Raw genomic sequence first — 23,790 nt, 5'->3', positions numbered from 1 at the left:
ATAATTACATTGTTTTGGAGAATGTATACATCTCTCCATTACCTTCAGAGATGGTTTCCTGTCAGGTTACACTAAATATTCCTAAGGATTGCTGTCAACCATTTCTTCTCTGTATCACACATTTCTTTTATGGAAAAAAAAAAAAAAAGCCAGCAACACAAATATATGTTTCCCAGATTTCTCTTTCCATCCTCAGCCTTTTCCCTGAGATCCAGTCTTGTTTACTAATTACCTACTGAACATCTCAACTTAGAGGTCTGGTAGACTTCTCAAAGATAATGAAGGGAAATAACCTAAGACAAGCCTATGATAAACTAAAATAAAGCTAAAACAAACACCCCAGGCAAAGCTCCACCCAGGCAGTATAAAAAAAAATGGTAGCAATCTAATAGGACTGGTTATCAAGCTCAGAGGCTGGAGGCTCTTAAATTGCCCAGCAAGGGGGAGCACAGCTTCCTTTCCAAAGAGATCAGAGGCACAGTAATTTAAAAAGCAATTGCAATAATCCATGTAGAAAGCACTCTCAGTTCTGAAGACTTAACCTTCAGTCCTGCTCCGTCACTGTAGTGTTACTGGTTAGAAGAGCACCAGCCTCTCCCTGGACACAATCAGGGCTGGACTCCGGTTCTTTTCATTGTCCTGTGGGACTCAGCTCTGAGTCTCTACCTCATCATCCTGGCAGGATTAGTTCCCTTAACTGCTCTGTGTCATGGTTTCCACAGAACTCTGCAGAAAGCCAAATCCTTCTCTGGATAAGACCAGCAAGAAGGAAATTAGAATTGAACAAGTTCACCCTTATCTCTTGATGGCTGCAAGTGAATTCTTGGCTACTGATGGTGCCCTCCATCTTGCCATTCTTCCACGCCTCCCTGTCTTGGTAAATGACAGTTTATTTCTCTTTGTGTATTTTTCATGAACAAATCTGCATCGCTAGTAGCTTCAGATATATCCAGAGTCGACTGCTTCCGTCCAAGGTCCAAGCCACCACTGTGTCTGCATGGATTATCATCATTGCCTTTTAAGCGATCTCTGCTTCTATCTTTGGGAATATAATCTGTTCTCCAAACAGCAGGCGAATGATCTTTTTCAAACTTAGATAAGAGCATGCACTCCCTTCATCAAAGTCTTCCTATGATATCCTCTTTCATGGAGAGCAAAAGCCAACTTCTATAGTAGGTTCCAGGGCAGGCATGCCTGGTGCCCTCATACCTCTGGACTTCACCCACCACCCCTGGGCTTCTGCTTGACTTCTCTTATCTACAAGGCCTCTCCGCTAATCCTTAAATCCTCCAGCCCACTTAAGCCTCAGGGCTTCTACACCTTTCTGTCCCTCTTCCTGAGAAGAGATAAATACTCCACTCCCTGAAGTGCTTCTTTCTGATCTGCTCCGAAGTTTCTTCATTAGTAAGGATTTCTCTGAACATCACATACACACACACACACACACACACACACACACAGCGTCTCTTCATTGACATTTTTTTTCTTCTTCTTATGTTATTTTTCTCTGCAACGCCTATCACCCTTATGGTTCTGTTTCTGTTTCCCCCAACAATACTGTTAGCTGCCTGACAGCAGTGATTTTTAATTGATCACTGTCTTATGTCCAGAACTTAAACAGCATCTGGCACATAATATTACTTAGTGTTAACCTTTGTTGGATAAATGGGTAGAAAAGTGGAGAGATGCCTATATCTTTTGAAGTGCTTTATATAGTTTTGATATATATTTTAGTTTATTATTGCTACAATATTATTTATATAACTTATAAATTTTATAAGTAAATATATAATATATATAACAGGCCTGTTATATATAATATATATAAAAATATTTTTATGATTTATAAATTTTTATGATTTATAAATATTTATTATAAATTATGTATAAATTATAAATTTATGATTTATAGTTTTTTATAACTTATAAGACACACTCATAGCCTAGATTTTGTTGAAAGCCGAGCCTCCATGGCTTATAACCACAGACATTTATTTCTTGCTCTTAAGCATGTGGGTGGGCAGAGAACAATAATGGCAGAAGTATGTGTTTCTTGTTCAGAGCTCTTCTTAATTCTGTAGAGCTTCAGGTTGTGTATTTCTGTTTCTTCTGTCCTGTTTATCTGGGACAAAGCTAGAGGACAGATTTTGACATATTTTGTTGTGAAGTAGAGGGCAGAAAAAAAAAACACACTTAAAGCTTCTGTTGGGACATGCTGTGCACAATGTCTGCTCACATCCACTGGTCAGAATAGGTCACGTGGTCAAGACTAACAAGGCCGCAGGAAACCTTCTCAACTGAAGTGGCAAGGATAGGAATACAGAAAGTCCTTATGAGAGAGAGAGAGAGGTGATGAATCGGTATACTAATAGCATTTACCACTCATGTGTACGATCTTGCATACTACTCTAACTTCTTTGGTTTTGATGTTTTATTTTTTTAGTGAGAGAGTGACACATGCACCGCGAATGGGTGGGCAGGGGGAGTGGAGGGGGCAGAGGGAGAGGGAGAGAGAGAATCATAAGCAGGTTCCACATCCAGCATGGATCCCCACATGGGGCTCGATCTTACAACCCTAAAATCATGACCTGAGCCTGAATCAAGACTTGGTTGCTTAAATGACTGAACCACCCAGGTGCCCCCAATCCTCTAACCTTTTAAGAGTCAAGAATAATGTCTAGTCCGTTGTCAGTAAAGAGATCTTAAATGTAGGATAGGGTTGATCTCTTTGCTCTCCCAGTTTTATGGAGCACACCGAGAAGGGGATAACCTGCCCAAGGCTGCCTAGCTAAAAAGTAACAAATTATGTCTACTTGTTAGGAGAACAGTGTTAACCACTATCCTAAAGCTCACCAAAAACACTAACCTCACAAGGAAGAGAATATATATTCTACTTTATAGATGTGAAAAATTAAATGTAAAGATCCTGAAGGGCAGGGATGAAAATACATAGTTGAGGGAAGGAATGAGAGTTTCATCTAAGAACCTGTGATTTCAGTGCCCAGGGCTTTTCCCAAATCAGCCCCGAGTCTGAGTTTAGGGAGCATCACTGTGACCCCAGTGGCAGGGGAGACCATAAAATAATACAGAAGGGAACACAAGTTACTGCCGATACTGTTGCTACTCTGGTTATCTTGCTACTTACACTCTGTGGCTGATGGTTCCAAAGGAGAGAGAGAGAATGAAGTGGCCAGACCCAGAGGCAGAGATGTGAAGTATCAGTTACAGACCATTAGTCCTGATTTTCTGGTTCAAGTTTTGGATGAAAAATATGGAATTTTAAAAACTGCCTGAATTATATGGTTTTAATGGTGGCTTCGTAACAAAAGAAACACCGGATTAAAACCACAGAGCTTGTTGAAACGATAGGTTTCTTAAAGGAATTTGATGTCATCTTTTCATAAGATGAACGTAAAAATAAAATTTCGGCTTTCAATAAAAATATTGCCCTTGATGATGACCAGTTTTTTTTTTTTTTTCCTTATGTTAGCTGAAACAGGATCAGCACATGTAGATTCTCTTACAGATGTTGATTTGTTTTCCAATATGAACTGATTATCTACAGTGTTTTTCTTCCTTGGCTAATAAAACAAAACTTAAAAATACATACACACAGATGCAAAATATTGACCTAATCCCCAAAATGTGGGTTGGCACATAACCAATATCTTTCATCTTGTGCTAAATGACCATAAGGAGTCCTTTATTCCGTTTTTACCTATTTCCTCAAAATCAGCCTCTTTTTCCCTCATTCCTTACACCTTTTTATGACGTCACTATTCTCCAGCAACCCAGATTGAAATTCCACAGTATTCTTTGACTTTCCCCTTAAGATTGCCTACTTGCAAAACTTGCTGACTCCAACTCCAAAATAATTCTCAAATTTCTTGTTTTTTTTTTTTCCCATTGTTACCGTAGTTCAAAACAGTGTTGACTAGTAACCTTGCAACTGCAAACTTTCATTAGTTTCCCCCCAATAGCATATATGCCGTGAGCTTAGTTTCATTTCACTTTTTCCTACAACATCATTATTTGCTTTCCTAGGTCAGCTCTTTCTCATGTTCTCACTTCCAGTTGTTTCTAACTTAATTTTCAAATAAGTTCTCTGTTATGGATTGTACCTTCTCTGTTTTCGTATCTTGATGAATATAGATTATTTTAAAACTAATCCAGGAGGATACTAGAGAAAAGACATTTAGACAAGATTAATTGCATTTCTAGGGAAAGTAGACAAACTTAACCATGCAATAGAATCCTGTGATTATTTTTGTGTCAGTGTATAATGATGTTGCTCATTCCCAGAGTAGAGAGTCATGGAAGATGGTGGCAAAGTCAAATCCCCTCACTTTGAACCAGATCATCAGAGTAGATGATTAAGTAAGAATTGTTGCCAGACAATATTCAGATTTAAAAATAAGTGTCCCATAGAAAATATCTGTTTTTCATGACTCTTTCTCCAAACTGTATGAGAAAAGCAAGAAGGGTGTTCCCTCCAGCAGACCACATACGACAGCTTCTATCTTGCCTCAAGGATTATTTGTGAGATAGCTGGGTCGTTTGTAAAACTAAAGTCATAACTACATGACATCACAGCATACTGTGTACAAACTGAAAAAAAAAATCGCCTAAGTGCTTTTCATCCTATTTTAAAAACTCAGAATTCAGCAATATCAGAATTGTTACTTGCTAGATATATCAATTATTAGAATGAATATCCGGTCTCCCAAGGTATTAGTGTTTTAATTTTTTTCAGGGAAGTTGTTACGATGTCCGTGGTATATCTTGCAGCTGATGAGGGCTTACAGTTGAGAAGGTGTGGTCACTGTTTATAGGATGCTTAAGCATAATTTTTATGATGTCCTCCTCCAATGGTTTTGTTGTTGTCATTGTTAAACTGACTGAGCTGTGTATTTTTGGCATCCCTCCTCATTAACCTCAATGTCTCACCAGCTTTATGTGTATTTTTGGCATCCCTCCTCATTAACCTCAATGTCTCACCAGCTTTATGTGTAAATGCTTGCTCCAGTCACCCTTCTTTCTGCAAAGAGGAATGTTTGTTTCAGCATGAATGAAAAGGCAAGGGGAAAAGTTTGGGTACTTTTTACTTCTTCATTTTTAAGGCCTTGCCTGCAGCTTTTTACTTTATAATTTTAAGTCATTTGGTGTGTCTGTTATGTTTGCCTGAGAATAATCCGTTCCATAAAGGTATTTCATTTTAAAATCTTCCCTGTTTTTCTAAAGGAAATATGGACTCTGAAAAAGCAAATTATTGGAAATATTTACAGTTTAATAAAAGACTTCTGGAGAAATTTGAAACTCATGATGGCAGTCTTAAGTATTCTGGTTTTAGTATGTTTGGTGTAGTCTTGCAAAATATAGGAAGCATATAGGAATATTAGCAATAAGTGGAAATATATTAGAAATATGTAGAAAATAGTAGCAAATATATATGAAAAAAATTGGCCAAAGCCTGTGGTCCATTCAACTTAGTATTTTTATTGTTTCTAGAAAATCAAATTGGACAAATAAGTAACCTTAACCTATTGTAAAGTCAAACCTTTATTTTGTCATCTTTTTTTTTTAAGATTTTATTTATTTATTTGACAGACAGAGATCACAAGTAGGCAGAGAGGCAGCAGAGAGAGAGAGAGAGAGGAGGAAGCAGGCTCCCTGCTGAGCAGAGAGCTCAATGCGGGGCTTGATCCCAGGACCCTGGGATCATGACCTGAGCCGAAGGCAGAGGCTTTAACCCACTGAGCCCCCCAGGTGCCCCTATTTTGTCATCTTTTGAGAGAAATGCATTTTAAATACCAAAAATGGAGAAGGCTGTTAAAATACTTTGATTTTAGCTTGAAAATTGTTCAACTGCTACTTTAGTCTACTTGTAGTCACTTTCATATGTGATAGTGTTTGTAAAGATGGAAAATACTTGGTGCCACCTAGAAAATTTCATTGAATGCATGAGTTAAAGCAAAAATGTTTCAAAAAGAGCTGAGTTGTGGTGGCTGGGTGGCTCAGTCATTTAAGTGTTTGCCTTCTGCTCAGGTCAAGATCCCAGGGTCCTGGGATCGAGTTCTATATTGGGATCCTTGCTAATGGGGAGTCTGCTTCTCCCTCTGCCTGCAGCTCCCCTGCTTGTGCTCTCTTTTAGGGGCACCTTCAATTGTATCTTGAAGATTTTCAAGTATATTTTAGATTTTTAAATTAAATATATTTCTTAACATCAGAAGTCCCAGGAAAAACGTAGACTAAAGAAGAACTATAGATAAAGATATGGATAAAAGAAGAACTAGGCATGTCATCAGTCAAGCAGTTCACACAGTTAAGGTATGTTGAAACTGGTAATAATTTATCAAGGACTAGAGGTGTTAAAATACTGGTTTTATAAAATGATCAAAGAAAAATAAATGTCCAGTACACTATTTTTGAAAGATAAATAAAAAGATGGCTTTGAAGATTAAAAAGAAAATAAAATACTGGTTTTATTTTCTTAATTACCAATGCAGGAATGGCTATAGGAAGTGACGTCTAGTATAAAGTGTGTTTTCTTTCATCAGAAAGATTATATTGGGGTAACATGAAGTATATTTGCTACAAGAATTCATAGAGCAACAAGTTATAACATTGAGGACATCTGAGCAAGAAGTTAGAACATTGAGTCATTTACTTAGGATGACAGGTGGGCGGGTGAGTTGGTTTCCATGTGGCTTAGGGATGCGTAAGAAGATCAGATTAGCCAGACTAATCTGCTTCCTAGTGTAAATTTCAGTCATCTACATTTCACCTTTGCAATTTTGTTCAACATGCAAAGATATTTGTGTTGTTTCTGTTTGTTGGTTTGACTTCATCATTACTTTCATTTATCTTTACTACCAGCACTAGCCTTTTAAGGTTAAAAATAGGTGAAAAATAATTGTCATAACCTTTTCAATGGACTGAATGTTTATGTCCTCACAATAGTCATATGTTGAAGCCTGCACACCCAATGTGATGGTATCTAGAGGTGGGGCCTTTTAGAAGTAATTGGGGCTAGAGTAGGTCAGGAAGGTGCTGCCCTCCTGATGGGATTAGTGCTCTTAGGAGAAGAGGAAGAGACATACATCTCTTTCTCTGCATGAATGCACCAAGGAAAGGCCCAAGAGATCATAAGCAAGAGGAGAGCCCTCATCAAGAACCCAACCATGCTGCACCATGATGTTGGGCATTCAGCCTCCAGAACTCTTAGGAATTTGTTGTTTAAGCCACCTAGTCTATGGTATCTTGGTATAGCAGCCCAAACTGACTAAAATGGGCATATTGTTCTAGATATATTTTACTATTAAAATTGTTCAAAACTGCATAAAGTAATTTCTAGTATCACCTGAGTTGAGAGTATGATGATACTTTAGGAAAGACTGTTTGAAGTCACTGCAGTATAGAGCAAGTTGACTTTCATGCTCTTGGGATGAAAGTCTGGACCATCTGCCCAAGCCAGAGAATATGTCAGGAAACTTGCAGTCTTTTGCATGCCTCAGTTTCCAAATTGTGTCTTGGTCTAACCATGTTTTAGGCCTTTGTTTTACTCCTACATACCAGCTGTCAAGGAATCAGCTGCAACTTCATCTTTGTAGACAGCTACAAACACCACCTTTTCCAGTTTGGATCTGGAATAAGAGACACTTTTCTCATTTACTCTTCTGTTGCTATCAAATAGAAACATATTGGACTTAACTTGGTTTTTAAGATGAACTCATTCTGGTAGACTAACAGAGTAATGAGGACAAAGTATTTCAGGATCTTACAATTTCTGTTTCAGAGTACTGGTCCTTTTATCTGTCATTGCTGGCTCACTTCTGATATACAAAAATGAGTTGTCTCTATTTTTCCAGAGCATTGGCTCATCAACCTTCTTTTTCTAAGATACCCATTCATGGTCATGATTTCTTCTTAAGGGAAATGGTTTCTTCATTTAAATTGAAATCAGGCCTAAGGATGCAGTTACGACTACTGGTTTTAATAATATGAAAGACCAGGTGATCTGAACAATGTAACATGACATATATCTAGAAAAGTCAAATATAACATGCATTTAAATGCTAAGTCAAGCTTAAAAAAGAGAAATCCCCAGATGAGAGGAACAGAGTATGGGAAAATAGAACAGGAGGCATAATGTGATTTCAGAGTTAAGACATAAGAAAATATGGGCTAGATGAGAGGGCAGAAAAGGTAAAATAGGGCCAAAAGGAACATTCCATACCTGGACTGGGGCTACCAGTGGGGTTCCAAGAGAAACGACTCAAGGTTGATCTAGAAGAACTCTTGGACACACTAAGTGACAAAGAAAAGTAAATATAGCAAATTATGGTAACCATAGTCAAAAAGCTCTCAGTGATTCCCCACTCTGGTTATTCATGCCCTGTGTACCAGTTTCCTCTCACGCTGACCTGTGTAACCATTGACCCACACGGCAGTGACTAGGAGTAGTTTCCAAAACTAGACTTCTGTCTTCCCTTGGATCACTCAGTCTGAGGGGAAGCCAGACACCATGTCAAACGGATACTCAAGCAGCCCTGTGGGGAAAGCCTGGGAGCTTGAAGCCTCCTGCCAATAGAAGCACTAACGTCTCAGGAATGTGAGTGAGCCCCCTTGGAAGCAGATTTTCTAGCCCCAGTGCAGTCCTCAGATGATTGTTTTCTTGGCTGACATCTTTTTTTTTTTTTTTTAAAGATTTTATTTATTTATTTGACAGAGGGAAATCACAACTAGGCAGAGAGGCAGGCAGAGAGAGAGGAAGGGAAGCAGGCCCCCTGCTGAGCAGAGAGCCCGATGTGGGACTCGATCCCAGGACCCTGGAATCATGACCTGAGCCGAAGGCAGCGGCTTAACCCACTGAGCCACCCAGGCATCCCTTGGCTGACATCTTGATAGCAATCTTAAGAGACTCCATGTCAGAACTACCAAGCTAAGCCTCTTCTGCACCTTGCATTCCCAGAGACTGTGTCAGACAATAACTGATTATTAGTCTTAACTTCTAAAGTCTGTGGAAATTTGTTATGTAAAAAATAGAAAACTAATAAATACTTAAAAATACTAAAGGATTCTAATCCCTAAGAAAATAGCATGATATTGTTTTAAAAAAGTATTTAGGGACTGTGGGGAGGAAACAGAATATTTAAAAAAAAAATCCTCTTGGCTTTCTTGAAATGAGAAATAAATGAAATAAAAATCTCAGTGCGTGAATTAAACCGCTCAAAGATAAAAGTCGATGTTTTGATTTGTCAGTGGGAAAATAGGTATGAGAGTTTCATAGTGTAATATATACATATGGGGGGGGGAATGGAGGAGTAGACTTACCTGAAGGATTGATTATAAAAGCTGTTGGAGTTCCAGAAAGAGAATGAAGAAAATGGAGAAGTCATTTTCAAAGACTGCACTGGCTTAAAATTAATATAAGGCAGATTTAGAAGTGTCGTGAACCTTGCGCAAAATATTATAGTAAGAATATGTCCAGGTCTTGACTCCTGGAAATGAATTAGAAAAACAACAAAGAAGAGAGAGGATTATGTTAAAAATAGCCAGAGATTAAAATACAATTACAAAAAGACCACAATTAGACTCATGACAGACTTCGCAACAACAAGCATGAGAGTCAGAAGAGAGTTGAATTGAATTTAAAAGTCCTGCGAAATAATAACTATTAGCCTCGAGCAAAAAAAAACTGAGGGTGAAGAAAGGCTTTCAGAGGATAATATCTGCACATACACAAAAGAAGACTTTGCTTCACCAGACTCTCACCAGATGAACTATGTAAATGTGAGCATCAGACAGAGATGAAATGAGCCCAACAAGGGCTGGGAGGCGCAGGGGAACAGACAGCAGAGGAAGTGGCAGACACGTGCGTAAATCCGCATCCACCAATGGATAGTGTGTGGGCCACACAATCAGAATATTTACACACTGCTGGGAGGTATGGAAATTGATGCAGTGACTTTGGAAAACAGTTCAGCTTTTTCTAGTAAAGTTGACATACAGTTCTCTATTCTCTCTGACTAAGCAATTCCACTCCTAGAAACATCAGGAGAAATGTATGAAATAAAACCTCAAACAGAATCAACTTAAAAAAAAAAATCACTGATGATAGAATGGCTAAATGATATATTTGATCACATAGTGAAATCTTATACAGCAGTCAAACTATGTGAACTGCCAGAACATTATTAACATGGATGGGTGAGTACACATTGCTCAGGAAATAAATCAAGTTTCCGAAATTCATATAGAGAGTGAGTCCATTCATCCAAGTTCAAATTTAAATGGCTTATTTATTCAAAAAGGACCTACATGCGATTCCAGCTGTATAGTCACTGTTCTAAGATGTTTGCGACATCAGCTTATTTGATCACATCATGAGCTAATGGGCACTGTAGGATATCTGGCATATATGCAAACGAGGAAGATGATAAAAGCAAATGAAAATGGGGTGCCTCGGTTGCTGGGTCAGCTGAGCGTCCAGCTGTTGATTTTGGCTCAGGTCACGATCTCAGGGTTGTGAGTTCAAGCCCCATGTCGGGCTCCCTGCTCAGGGTATAGCCGGCTTGTCTCCCTACCTCTGCTTCCCACACTGTGCCCTCCCCCCATATGAGCTCTCTATCTCTAAAAATAAATAAATACAATCTTTCAGCAAAGAGCCAATGAAAACAGGAATGTAAAACACAAGATTCAGCGTACCGCAGGCCTGGAGGGATGGCAGCCTGGGGTCAGCAGGGAAACAGTGGAGGGTTCAAAAGCTGTGAATTTTAATTTCATAAGCTGGATGGTAGATTTATGGCTGTTCCTTTTTATTACTATTTAAACAAGGTATATGTTTTCTATCCATTCTTATATATGAGTAATACATTTCATGATCAAATATAGAATAAGTGAGAAAATTTTGAGTTGCTTAATAGATCAGTAGATCCAAAATTGGACACTCATATAAGGAAAATTGATTTAAGTTCATATCGTATAGAACAGATAACAGTAAAGTCCAGATGGAGTAAAGACCTAAATGTAAAGAGTAAAACTATCAAAATTTTGTGAAAATCACAGAAAAAATATTGATGATAAAAAAAGGAGGAAAGAATTTTTTTTTTCCAGTGAAGCTTCAAACTACATACCATAAAGGAAAAACTGATAAATTGGAAGGCATTGAATTAGAAATTTTTATTTTGAAAGAAACCATACAAAAAGAAAAGACCTACCATAGACTAGTAGAATGTATTTTTCACCCAAGTAAATGACAGAGGATTAGTATAGAGTATATGGGAAATAAAACTATAAATTAATAAGAAAGGAAAAACAACCCAAAGAATGCAATAGAAAAAAAAGAGCAGGGCATGTGAACAGTTAGTCAAAAGCGAGGGCAAGGTACTTGAGTAGCCCCTAAAATTAAAAAGAAAAATTCTCAGTAATTAGGGAAATACAGGTTAAAATATGAAGGAATTATTATTTCAGACTCATTGCCCTGGTAGATCTTTCTTACATTGGATAATGCCACGTGTTAGCTGGGTTCGGAGAAGATGAGAAATGCACACATTTCTGAGTGGAAATGTGTAAAATCACTTTTGAAAACGATTGCTTAAGTTGACTGATCACATACCCTATAACTGCAATTTCATTTCAGATGGTTTGTCCTGGAAATAACACTGGCATGTGTTCACAAAGAAAGATTCAAAAAGAAATGGACAGCGATGGGTATTGCAGTGCACGTTAATACTGTCTAATAAGGAAGGTGTATTAAGGTCCTGCCCTGCTTGGCAAGAGATACAGACCTTTCCTACAATAAATATTTAACCGGTGTTCATTTAATTGAATGCCCTAAACAGTGAATACTGTTCAGTGCTGGAAAGAAATAAAGTGTCAGGCCGTTGAAATGACCTGGAATAAACTTGAATGCATGTTATTCAGAGGAGGAAGCCTATCTGAAAAGGTAACATGCGATGCCAGCTGTATGACACTCTGTGAAGGGGAACCCTATGGAGACAGTAAGAGGATCCAGGGTTGCCAGGGACTCAGACAATGAAGGAATTGAGTGCAGTGAAACTCCTCTGTGTGACACTATGGTGGAAGCATCATTGCATGTTTGGTAAAACCCATAGCAGTAAAACCCTAAGAGTGAACCCTAATGTCAGCTGCGTGGAAAAGTCAGAGCGGACTACCCAGTTTGCAAGGAGGGCCAGAGCATGCGTACATGTTGCCTTAGTTTCTTTTCTTTTTTGAGCTGGTTAGCTGAAGGGAGAATGAGATCTGCTTAACTTCTTGCAGTAGTTCACAACGGTAGGCTTCCTTCTGTACAAGGCAAGCTGGAAGTTTCCAGGACAGATTATAAGGCTGCTGCTTTCTGAGTTTTATGCTTTAAAAGACCACTTGTCTATAGATAATAGGTCATTATTAACTTCATAAAATGTTGATATTTTGATTTATCTTACATGCTTTTGTCTTATTAGTTCTTAATTATTTCAAAACTTGAGCTGAGAAGCCAAGTAGTATTTTTTGGACTTTCCTCAAATTCCCAATACCACCCAAATCCCCAGTCCTCTAAGTACTGGGTGTTTGACGTTGCTCAGGTCTCTGCTTTTTCCTCCGTACTCTCTCTGCTTTGGTTTCTTAGTTGCCTGGAATTAAAGTAAAAGCTTAGCTGTTCCTGTTCCTGTCAGAACCACCTGCAAATCATTCTTCACACCGATGCCAGAAAAGTATCTCTTAAAGTGGGGATTGTGTACCTTGGTATTTCTCCACCGCTTTTTATATTTATTTCAAACTCCTAAATTGGCCCCACTTAGCTCTTTATGATATGCTAATTGTCCCCCAACTAGTACCACATCTAGTGACTTTATCACATGCATTCTTACTCTATCACAGAATGTTCCCCATGCCAAATCCTCACAGCATTTGAAAAACTATGGGCCAGTGTATTTTTCTGCCTTCACACAAATCTTTGCTCATTGTCCAAAAGGAGCTTATTCCCATTTTCATTTCGTCTACAACGCCTCATCTTTTAAAACTAAAAACTTGTGTCTGGGTGGCTCAGTTGTTTAAGCATCCGACTTTGGCTCACATCATGATCTCAGTCAGGGTCCTGGGTTCAAGCCCTGTGTGGGGCTCTGTGTTCATTGGCGAGTCTGCTTCTCCCTCTCCCTCTCCCTTTGCCCCTCCCCCTGCTTGTGCATATGCTCTTACTCTCTGTCTCTCTCGTGTAATTAAATAAAATCTTTAAAAAAAATAAAGCTAAAAACTGAAGACATTATTTTTCCAGGAAATCTTCCCTACCTCACAACTAATGTATACTTTTCATGTGTTTTCTATACATTGTACAGTCTTCCAGTTGTCCATCTGTTCATTCCCTCTGTCATCCATCCGTCCGTCCATCCATCCATCCATCCATCCATCCTTCCATCTGTCTGTCTATTCACTCATTTCTAAGTGATGATAGTGCGCCCACCATGTACCACAGTCTGTGAATTGTGCTGTGAATGCAGGAGTGACAGGGTAGGTGTCCTTCTTGCTTCCACGGTGTTATACTCTTTCTCATACATGGATCCTATGGAACTGTAATGAAAGATTGACCTGAGTGCCTTATCCACTACTCAGTAAATTATTTGACAGCAATGAAAACCTTTGGCTTTCAGTCAGTTGCACCTCCCATACCCGTGATATGGGGTGTTATTAATAAAGGTTGATTGACTAACTTACAGTATAAATTAGCTTCTCTAAATTTCTTCTCAGCTCGGTAATTTCAGAAATTATTATCTTAATTATATAAATACTTGCATAGGAATCTCTGTCTTGCAACTTTGAATATGTAGGGGCAGGTGAAACAGGGATGAGGAGCTGCTGGGTTCATTGTTGCAGTGGAAGAGCCATGTTTATTTACCTGGTGGACTAGAAGGTTCAACCAGACCTTAAAGCTGGTACCTAATGCCAGCATCTGGGACTCCCTTGATTCCCAGGGATCCCAGCCCTGTCCTCGAGCCTTCCATTTATTCAGTGAGTTTTGAGCAGTTTTTCAGTAATTTCTCTCTGTACCTTCGTCTATTTATATCCAACTATTTGATGTTGCTAAGACCAAGAACTCCAACTTCTACGCTTATGTGAAATTCAGCACATTACCAAAGACTACCAAATGTTCTTTATAATATTGAATGTGAAATGTACGTATAAAAGCTTATTGTGTCAAATCTTAGAGAATCTACTGAATTATGCCTATATGTTATCCCTGACCAAGGTACTTTGCCAGTGGACCTCCCAACTCCACCAGAAGTGTCAGCTCCAGTAACATTGCCTCCACACAACTGTACAGACGCTGAATTTGTTTGCAGGACCGATGGTCACTGTGTTGAAAAAATCCAGAAATGTGACTTTAGAAATGACTGTCCCGACCAGTCAGATGAATCATTCTGTGGTAGGTGAATTCCTGTTTTGTATTAAAACATAGCATAAGATGGATAAGACAATACTAATGTGATCTTTAAGTAGCATGGCCTCATGTGCTAGTTAGAAATTTTTGACTTGGCTTAGAATAGGTTCTTAAACGTAAACGTTGCTTGTATAGAAAATTATAGTAGAAGAGTCAGCGTTGCATTCTTCTGTGATGCTCAACAAGAGGTAAGTGTTTCTAAATCGAAGTTTTAGATTCAAAACACTTGTTTCCTGGACTTTACTGGACTCTGAGACTGTGATTGACTAGGTGCTCCCCACCTCCACCGTTTGTCTCTCTTCTATTCCTCACACTCACAAAATAGGAATGTTTAAAATGGAAGTATTATAATACTCTCAAAATAGATGAATTTGTCCAAATTTTGCCATTGCCAAAATAGAAAATGAATACTATGTTAAATATGTAGAATTCATAAGAACGAATACTAATACAGATGGGCCCTTCAGCACCTGGGTCCTATTGAAAGGTGGTTTTTACTTATCGGCATCTGCTAATCTCTGGCTTTTAGGGCAGATTTTTAATTTACAAGTGAACTTCTCAGCCGGAGATACAATCTTAGAGGAAAAAAAATTGATCTGTGTGCCTGCAGGGGCAAAGCACAAGCTCAGAAGGAGTGAACACTTTTGCTTTTTTTCCCCTTCCTTACTATTTATTGGATGGTATATGAATGCCCTATACTGTAATATTTCTCAAGTATCTTAATGAAATGAAGGGTTCAAACCATGCAGATAATACAGAGTGTAGTGGAACTCTGTTCTGTCTTCTGTCAGCATTATGCAGAAAATCTAAAACTTGAAAAGCCAAATGAGGTTCATATTAATTTAACATAGAAAAAGAAATGCTTCTTAATGTATAGATACACAATAAATTAACCAACTTAGCTAGACCCCAAAACTCATAAAATCAATGCTTAACTCACTCTGTGAATGAGACAACATAGTCATTAACTCAAGTTGGCTAGGGATACGTATAGTGCATTGCAGATGGGGGATATTATAATGGAAAGCGTTGTGGTATTCAGACTTAACTCGTGGGAAGACCATATCCTGTTTTGATCACACGTAAGTTGTGTTTCTGAAAGTTTACACAGAATTAATTCCGCCTAATGAGTATCTTTAGCGAATACTGACTTCTTTGTTCACCTTTGCAGTTTTAGTGGCGTCCTTGATGATTGGGTAGGCGGTTTTGATAAAGTTCTTTAAATGTCCTGAATGAATGTCTCCTGTAAAATTATTATTTTAAAATCCTGGGGTTATTGATTTACTTTGAATACATATGAACTGCATTTCTTACTCTCAACAAATCATGTGGTCTTTCTTCCTCCATCTTTTTGTAAGAACCGCTGTCATATAATAAATCTGTCTGTTACCTGTGGTCTTGCATTTTTAATGCTTTTTATTTTATAAGGAACACAACACGAGAGCTGCCCTCAACACATTTTTAAGTGCATGATGTATTATTGTTGACTATGGGTATAATGTTGTACAGCAGATCTTCGAGCTTATTCGTCTTGCTTGACTAAAACTTTATGTCCTATAATTTTTTAAAAAATCAATAACTATTTTCTTTTTTAATGATATAAAGAACAGAATCCTATTGAATTTTAAATGTCTGGTGGGTGGGGATATGGGGTCACTGGGTGATGGGCATTAAGGAGGGCCTGTGATGGAATGAGCACTGGGTGTTCTATGCAGCTGCTGAACCACTGGACTCTACCTCTGAAACAAGTAGAAAAAAAAAATCTCTTCACAAGATTAATATAATTATATTATCACTATTAATGTCAGATTAAATGACATGCCTGAGTGTCAGGATTAAAAAATCACTTTTTTTTTGTTGTTTCCTTCTCAAACTTTACATTAAATCATGAACTCAAGTTCCTAAAAGATGGTGATGGTTTGCCAACATGGCTTATACTATTTAAAATATGGAGTCTTCTACGGCACACATAGGAACAGTGGAGAATTTAAGAGAGACACATGGACATCTTCAGAGAGGAAGAAAGAATATTTCACACACAGCCTATGTATTTCACAAATCACTGGACTTGTAATTTCTTTTTTTTTTTTTTAAGATTTTATTTATTTATTTGACAGATCACAAGTAGGCAGGGAGGGAGGCAGAGAGAGAGGAAGGGAAGCAGGCTCCCTGCTGAGCAGAGAGCCTGATGCCAGGCTCGATCCCAGGACCCTGAGATCACAACCGGAGCCGAAGGCAGAGGCTTTAACCCACTGGGCCACCCAGCTGCCCGATGGACTTGTAATTTCATGTGATATCAAGTTACAGTCATTACAAGGACATTGAAAACTTTCAAGGAAAATATTATTGCTTTGAACTTAAGGAGTTTGGAATTTAGTCTAACCCCTTCAAAGGCTGAGCTGAAGTTCAGCTTTGTAATAATGCTGTGGCAGAAGAACAGACTTACCAGAACTTGGTAAGCAATGTTTAGAAGAGACTTGGAATTCCGAGATTGCTATTTGAGGACCTAATTAAAATCTCACCTCCTTATCAGAACTAATTCTTCAGTATATGCATTTATTTCCATGTTATAGCTGCTATAGATATTTGAATATAGTGCACATAGATTTCTTTAAAACTAATGATAGTAGAAATCGTTTTTCTAATTATTTTAATTATGCTTAAGAAATAATTTTAAAAAACCCAAATAGTAAGACAGTGCTTGATACGGGTAGAAATTACCTTTTGTGGACACATTTATTGTGGTTAGCTCATTTGTCTTCGTTCTACTCTATTCAAGCTACGAAAGTTTGCAGCTTTGAAAAAGGAAGCCTGTGTCAGTGGTACCAGCCAATCCCAGAAAACCTAATTCAAGATTCGAACACATTCAGATGGGGACTTGGTAATGGAATCAGTATTCATCATGGGGAAGAAAATCACAGGCCACTGGTGGATCATACAACGTAAGTGACCACATGCTTTGAACATGTCTCTTAGGAACTATGTGTTAAGCAGTTCCCAAATTCTTGCCATACTGTCTTACCTACCCTAAGCCAATGAGTGATGAAATTACAGACTAAATGGGCTAAGTGTACTCTTTTATATAAAATTGAGAAAAAACATACAGCCATTCAGTTGAAAAAAAAGCTGTCAATCAGGGCCTCTGGGTGGCTCAGTTGGTTAAGAGTCTGCCTTCTGCTTAGGTCATGAACCCGCAGTCCTGGAATCAAGCCCCACAGTGGGTTTCCTGCTCAGCAGAGTCTGCTTCTCCCTCTCTCTCTCTGCTTCTCACCCCACTGCAGTCTACTTTTCCCTCTGCTCCTTACCCAACTTGTCCTCTCTCTCAAAATAAATAAATAATATCTTAAAAAAAAAAAGAAAAGGCTGTGAACGCTCATAAAAGTCATAGAAACTAGAGAAAAGAAAATATAAAAAAATAAGAAAAATAATTTGTAATATAACTACTCATGGAAAAGCACTATGAATATGTTGTTTTAAAATGATCATTCAGGGATGCCTGGCTGGCTCAGTCAGTAGAGCATGTGACTTTTGATCTCAGGGTCGTGAGTTCAAGCCCCATGTGGGGCTTGAAGCCTACTTAAAAAATTAAAAAAAATTTGTCTTAATTAAAAAATTATCTATCCATTCCTTCCCCTGTCCAAATCTTTTATCTGTTTTCTTTTCTTTCTTTCTTTTTTTTTTTTTTTAGCTCCTCCTTCTCCTCACCCCTTTCCTCCTCTTCCAGCCTTTGATCTTCGTTGTCATTTATTTTGGTCTTTCCTTTTCAAGGCTTCATAACTTACACCTCTCCCTGTTTTATAGGCCACAGATATATTGAGTGCTTCCTTCTTAGCAGATCCTACCAGTCATTCTTTCCTTTTAAGGGTTTCATGGAAGTATTACTGAAGAAAGCAAGGGGATCCCCATTTATATTACAGAGAATGTCTTCAGAACCTTTCTGCCTTCACACCTTGAAGAGCTCTCCTTGTGTGGCTTCTGTTTCAAAGAAAACTAACAGTGGCGTGTCTGCTGCCTGTCCATCGTTGCCCTGGCCAACATGGCCTGGTGCTTGAAGAGAGCCATAATACCTCCTGGGCTGACTTTTTTACTCTGGTGTCCTCATCTCTCTTTTGTTGTTTTATTTCATTGAAATGGTTCCAGTTTTACCATCATTTGATTTTGATATTAGCAACCATGTTGCCCAAAGTATATAGAGTGGCAGATAAGAATACCAAGCGTTTAGATCACTTTCAACAGTTGGCAGTGAATTTGGGAGGTTTCCGTCTACCCATTTTCTGTGGGCTGCTTCTGACTCATAGAAAAGCAAAGGGCAATTTCAGGAAGTTTCTTTGGCACATCCAAATAAACCACACTGCCTTAATAATCTGTATTTCCACCAAGAAAAAGGCGGACTGGAATCTTCCTTCTATGTGGGAAAGGTCTGAATAGAAACACGGTAGCATGTTCTAAGCACAGTAATAGAGTTGGCTTTTAACTTCCTGTCTCTCTCCTTGCCTTGCCCATCCCCAACGTAGACTGTTCAGTCTTTGAGGAATCACAGGGTCTGTGGCTTCCTTCTTTATTGCATTCTTTCTAAATGACTGGTACATAATAAGTCTCCATAATTATTTGTTGAGTGAATTAGTTGATGGTTAGAACCTATATATTTGTGCTTTATAATTATAGGCTGCAAGCAAAAAAATATATTTTAAGTAAGAAAAAAATTTTAAAGATTTTATTTATTCATTTGACAGAGAGAGAGAGAGAGAGAGGGAGAGAGAGCAAGCATGCCCAGGAATGGGGAGCAGCAGGCAGAGGCAGAGGGAGAAGCAGGCTCCCTGCTGAGCAAGGAGCCTGATGCAGGACTTGTTCCCAGGACTCCGGGATCATGACCTGAGCTGAAGGCAGTTGCTTAATGGACTGAGCCACCTAGGTGTCCCTGAATAATATTCACTAGTCAGATAATGTTTAATAGATTCGCTGTACATGACAATGAATCTGGAAAAGGGAGTGATGGTCCCAAAGCTTGCATCTCCCCTAGCTGTCCTCTCCTCTCTCTCTAGGCTCCTTCTGCAGCCAAGGAAGGTTTGACATTTTTCCTTTGTCCTGAGGAGTAGTTTTTATGCATCATATATCCATCCTACTCAGTGGCTTATAGTATATCTCCAAGCTCCATTTTCCAAATTTTATTATTTTATATTTAAAGGGAGGCTCACTCTTCCTTCCTTCCTTTCTTTTGCTATTTTTTTTTCATTTTATTTTTTCAGTGTTCCAAGATTCAAAGGGAAGCTTTTTCTATCTTAGAAAATGCTTTTTTTCTCTCAGATGTTTGGCTCCAGAAATTTAAAGCCAGGTGTTTAAGCCCATTGTGTTTGAAATAGTTTTCAAAACCCAATTTTGAAAATCAAAAAGCTCTGGACCAATTCTTTCTTCGTCTTCACATTCTGTGATAGAAGCTCTCCTAAAGGCAGACATGGGTTCAGGCTCAGGTTGGTAAAAATCAGAACTGCAAAAGAAAAAGAGCACATTAGTATATTTCAAAATAGTCTCTCATTTCATATATTTAATGAAGCCATAAAAAGTCTAGGAAAGTAATGGTGGTGTGGGAATATGTCGGGAAGTTTTCATTGTGTAGTCAAGTCTTAGATAACAACTTTAAAAAAAAAATCATTTATTTATTTTACAGAGAGAGAAATTGGGGTAGGGGGGGCAGGGACATAGGGAGAGAGAGAATCTCAAACAGACTTGACGCCCAGTGCAGAGCCTGATACGGGCCTTAGTCCCACGGATTTGCGATCATGACCTGAGCTAAAACCAGGAGTCGGATGCAACCAAGTGTGCTGCCCAGGTTCCCCTTAGATAACATCTTAATATGTGTGATTCATGATGAAAATGTTGTGGTAAAAGCTAAAAGAAGCGATGTTCCAAGGGACATTCTACCGTTTGGTCTTCACGCTTTCATGGCCTCATAAGCCTAAGTATCCGAAATGTAGCTTAAAAAAAGGGTTATATCTTTAATTTTCACTTTGTGGAGAGTACCACTGGTTTATTCAGCACTTTAATATGACTTAGAAAAAGGTATCTCTTTTTCTCAGGCTGGGGACATGCAGGCACAGCCTTGGCAAAGGGCTTGGCGAATGGATTCTTTCTACACTCTGCTCCACAAGGCCCAACTAAGGGCACCTAAGCGTGATTTTTACCTAGGATTGAAATCAGGGCACATAGAAATCAATACTGTTCTCAGCGATACTCCGATACTCAGGTGAAATAAAGTAAAGTGCTTTCAGTGTAAATACCATCATGTTCTTTTGAGATTGGGGTTGGGTGAAATTTACATTTCCTTTAACTTATACAGTGACAGGGAACATTTAGTTGAAAAGTTAATTTCTTAGTGTTTTGGGAAAAGAAACATAATGTAGTAAAAAAGAAAAAAAACTCAGAAGAAAAATGAGTTTATATCCATTCGCATACCGGGTACTACTGGGGAACTCAGCAAGAACATTAGTCCTAGTCAGTTGAGAATTTTTTTTAATCGCTTAACATTGAGTTAAGATATTGGGATTGCCTAACACCTAGGCTTTGAAGCTAATTCAAATTTAAATATGTTTAGAATATTGTAGATTTGGAATTGTTGTGTCATGACCTGAGTGGAAACCAAGAGTTGGGTGCTCAACTGACTGAACTCCCTGTTTGTAGTTTTATATGATCTCAGACTTCTCTACTCTGACCTTCAGATTCGGTTTAATTAGCCTAGTCTTTTAGCTCAGGCAGTTTTACCATAGCATGTAAATTGGTTTGTAGCTAAGTACCATAAATTTATAATTGTTTTTATCTCCTAGAAGGAGACTTTGTTTGATCCAACTTACTATTTATTTTTATTGCAAGAAGCCAAGGAGAGCAAAGTCTTGAGTTCTTGGCCCTTAAGTCAATTTTTAAAAAAATTTTTTAGACTAAATGCCCATCTGTTGGTTACACAAGGTTTAATATTAAGTGTTATCTGGAGTATAAAATCATCCCCTCAGGCAAAGTTAAATTCTCCATACTTCATTGTTGATATGGAAAGATGTGTAGGGAAATATAGATGCCTATTGCAGATTAGTGATTTCTAACTATGCTCACAGAAGCCTTTTGGAAGTTTTTCGAAATGGCGATTGGGGCCACTGTCAATTTATATATACATACAATATATTTAAATGCAGATTCAAAACACTTGATTCAAACTCTCAAGGAGTACATCCGGGAATCTGTATTTTAGTGTAATTCCTAGAAGGTTCTAGAACCTCATCCCTAGACGACTCCATGGCAGGAGGTGGGGAAGGTATTGCTGAAAGACAGAGGTTGGCTTTCTCAATTCCTTATTCCAGTTTTGGTCAGAGCAGATTCATTTTTCTCTCAATCTAGTGACTAATTAAAAAAAAATAGTACAAAATGTTTCAAGACAGAAAATTTGTTCTAAGGTAATTTCATTTAAAAATAAAATGAAATTTGTGTCTTGAAAAGTAACTGTTAATAACTGAGAAATAGTGTGCAAGAAATATCTTTACCCTCAGGGGGGCTCTGGGTGGTTCAGTCAGTTGAGCATCTGACTCGGTTTCCATTCAGGTCATGATCTTGGGGTCAGGATGGAGCCTGGGGTCGTGGGATAGACTCAGCCCAGAGTCTGCCTCAGAGTCTCTCTTCCTGTCCGTCCTGCTTACTCTCTCCCTCTCTGTCTCTCAAATAAATAAAATCTACCAAAAAAAAAAAAAAAGGAAAATATCTTTATTCTCAGTTAATCTAGAAGACATGTAATTTCAAGGCACCCTCTACATTGCTCCATTCATTGTATAATCCCCAACACTTTTTTTCTCAGACTGTTTTTGCCTATCTACAGAAGACAGGTACTTTAAAATACATTGGATTTTAGTTTGCTTACAAAGTGTTGAGAAATTATTTGAATATGAACTATCTCATTTAAAATGCAGATTAGGTAGAATACCATTTCTTAAGTCTGTCATTTGTAAAGTAGAAGTACATTTTCTTAGATTTTTCCTTTTACTTCATAACACTAGTCATTGTCTTTCAGGAGGAAATGAGTTATAGCACCGCACCCACTGTTGGAAGTGCACCTGCCTTCCAACGTACTTAATGCATTTGTGCAGGCTTCACATCATTATAAACTAAAAGCCACATAAATAATGTGAACTGTCCCTGTGACATAACCGTGCATATCATCATGTATCTGAGTGCTGGATGTAAATGTGGATAAAAGCTTCAGTAAAACTGAAAATATTTTAATGTCTTCTGCTCTGCTACAATAACAATTTCCAAAGCTTTAATCTCTTAGACATTAAATACTAGAATTATTGCTTTCTCCAAGCCTTCTTTGGTAGGAAGATAAGCTAGTATTTTATAGGCCAATTTAGATGCTTTAACACTCTCTCAATATAATTTCTAAAAGATCCAGTTTTATAAATCTGGAATAATGGTTAAATACCGGGTTTTAGTAACACTTTTGCTGAAATAAAAATAAAAGTGCAAACAGTCAAAATCTAAATTAACTGTAATAATTTTCTCTTAATGGTTGTAATACTCGTGGGAAGCGACATTTCTGGCCATGTTGCCACAGGACTGAATATGAAGCGTGGCTGGACCTCTAAAGCCAAGGAAAAAATTGCTCCTCTTTACATTGTCCTTGAGTTAAGCACCTATTCTGTATATTTCCATACATTAATAATTTGTGTTAATGAAGTGAATTAAATCACTTTAATTTTAATTTTATTCCAGTGTATTTTAGCTTGGTAAGTAATTTTAAAAGTTAACTACAGTGGCTTAAAATTACAGAATTTGAGAAAAATCTTTACCAAAAGTCACATTTGCACACCATACCTAAAATAACAGATCCACATTGGTTAGGGTGGTATATTTGCTATCTGCTGAAGCTGAAGTTTTAAGGAGATAAATTCGTCATGCAGTGTACGATTTTACATTGTTATCAAAGATCACTGTTTAATAATCCAAAAATTTTATATTATAGTTGTAACTGCATTCAGATATTAGAAATTCATTTTCATTGTATAATTTTTGAATATGCTTTTCCTTTACCTATGTTAAAATGAAAAGAAAAATGTAGTTTTATTCTATTTCCTGCACAGAACTGTTATTTTTAGATACAATGTAGAGGAAGCATCCCAGAGCTCTGTGGCCTGAAAGATGTGGAGGTAGCCTTGGTTAGGCCCCCATAATTTATTATGGTAGGCATGTGTTTTCTGAGCATCTAGAAAGGATAGAAAACTTAATCACACGTAGGACCATCATATGCATGAACAAATATGTGATGCTGGGAAAACACGTAACTTATTGAAAGAGAGGTCCACTGGGAGGTTCAGTTACCAAGT

General features: G+C 38.0%; 1 protein-coding gene and 1 non-coding gene across 2 annotated transcripts in view; both read left to right on the top strand.

Moving 5' to 3' along the window:
- Window positions 1–23,790, top strand: part of MALRD1 (MAM and LDL receptor class A domain containing 1) — a 751,478-nt gene that overhangs the window by 220,855 nt on the left and 506,833 nt on the right. The window contains 2 exon segments of the mRNA XM_059404562.1: window positions 14,243–14,419; window positions 17,214–17,376. Coding sequence (XP_059260545.1) covers window positions 14,243–14,419; window positions 17,214–17,376 — 340 coding nt within the window.
- TRNAK-UUU (transfer RNA lysine (anticodon UUU)) lies at window positions 17,929–18,001 on the top strand. Its single transcript has one exon. It is a non-coding gene; the product is annotated as a tRNA-Lys (tRNA).

This window comes from Mustela nigripes, chromosome 6 (genome assembly GCF_022355385.1).
Source record: "Mustela nigripes isolate SB6536 chromosome 6, MUSNIG.SB6536, whole genome shotgun sequence".
Lineage (NCBI taxonomy): Eukaryota > Metazoa > Chordata > Mammalia > Carnivora > Mustelidae > Mustela > Mustela nigripes.
Note: the sequence above shows the minus strand (reverse complement) of the source record. Positions and strands in the feature narration are given on the sequence as shown.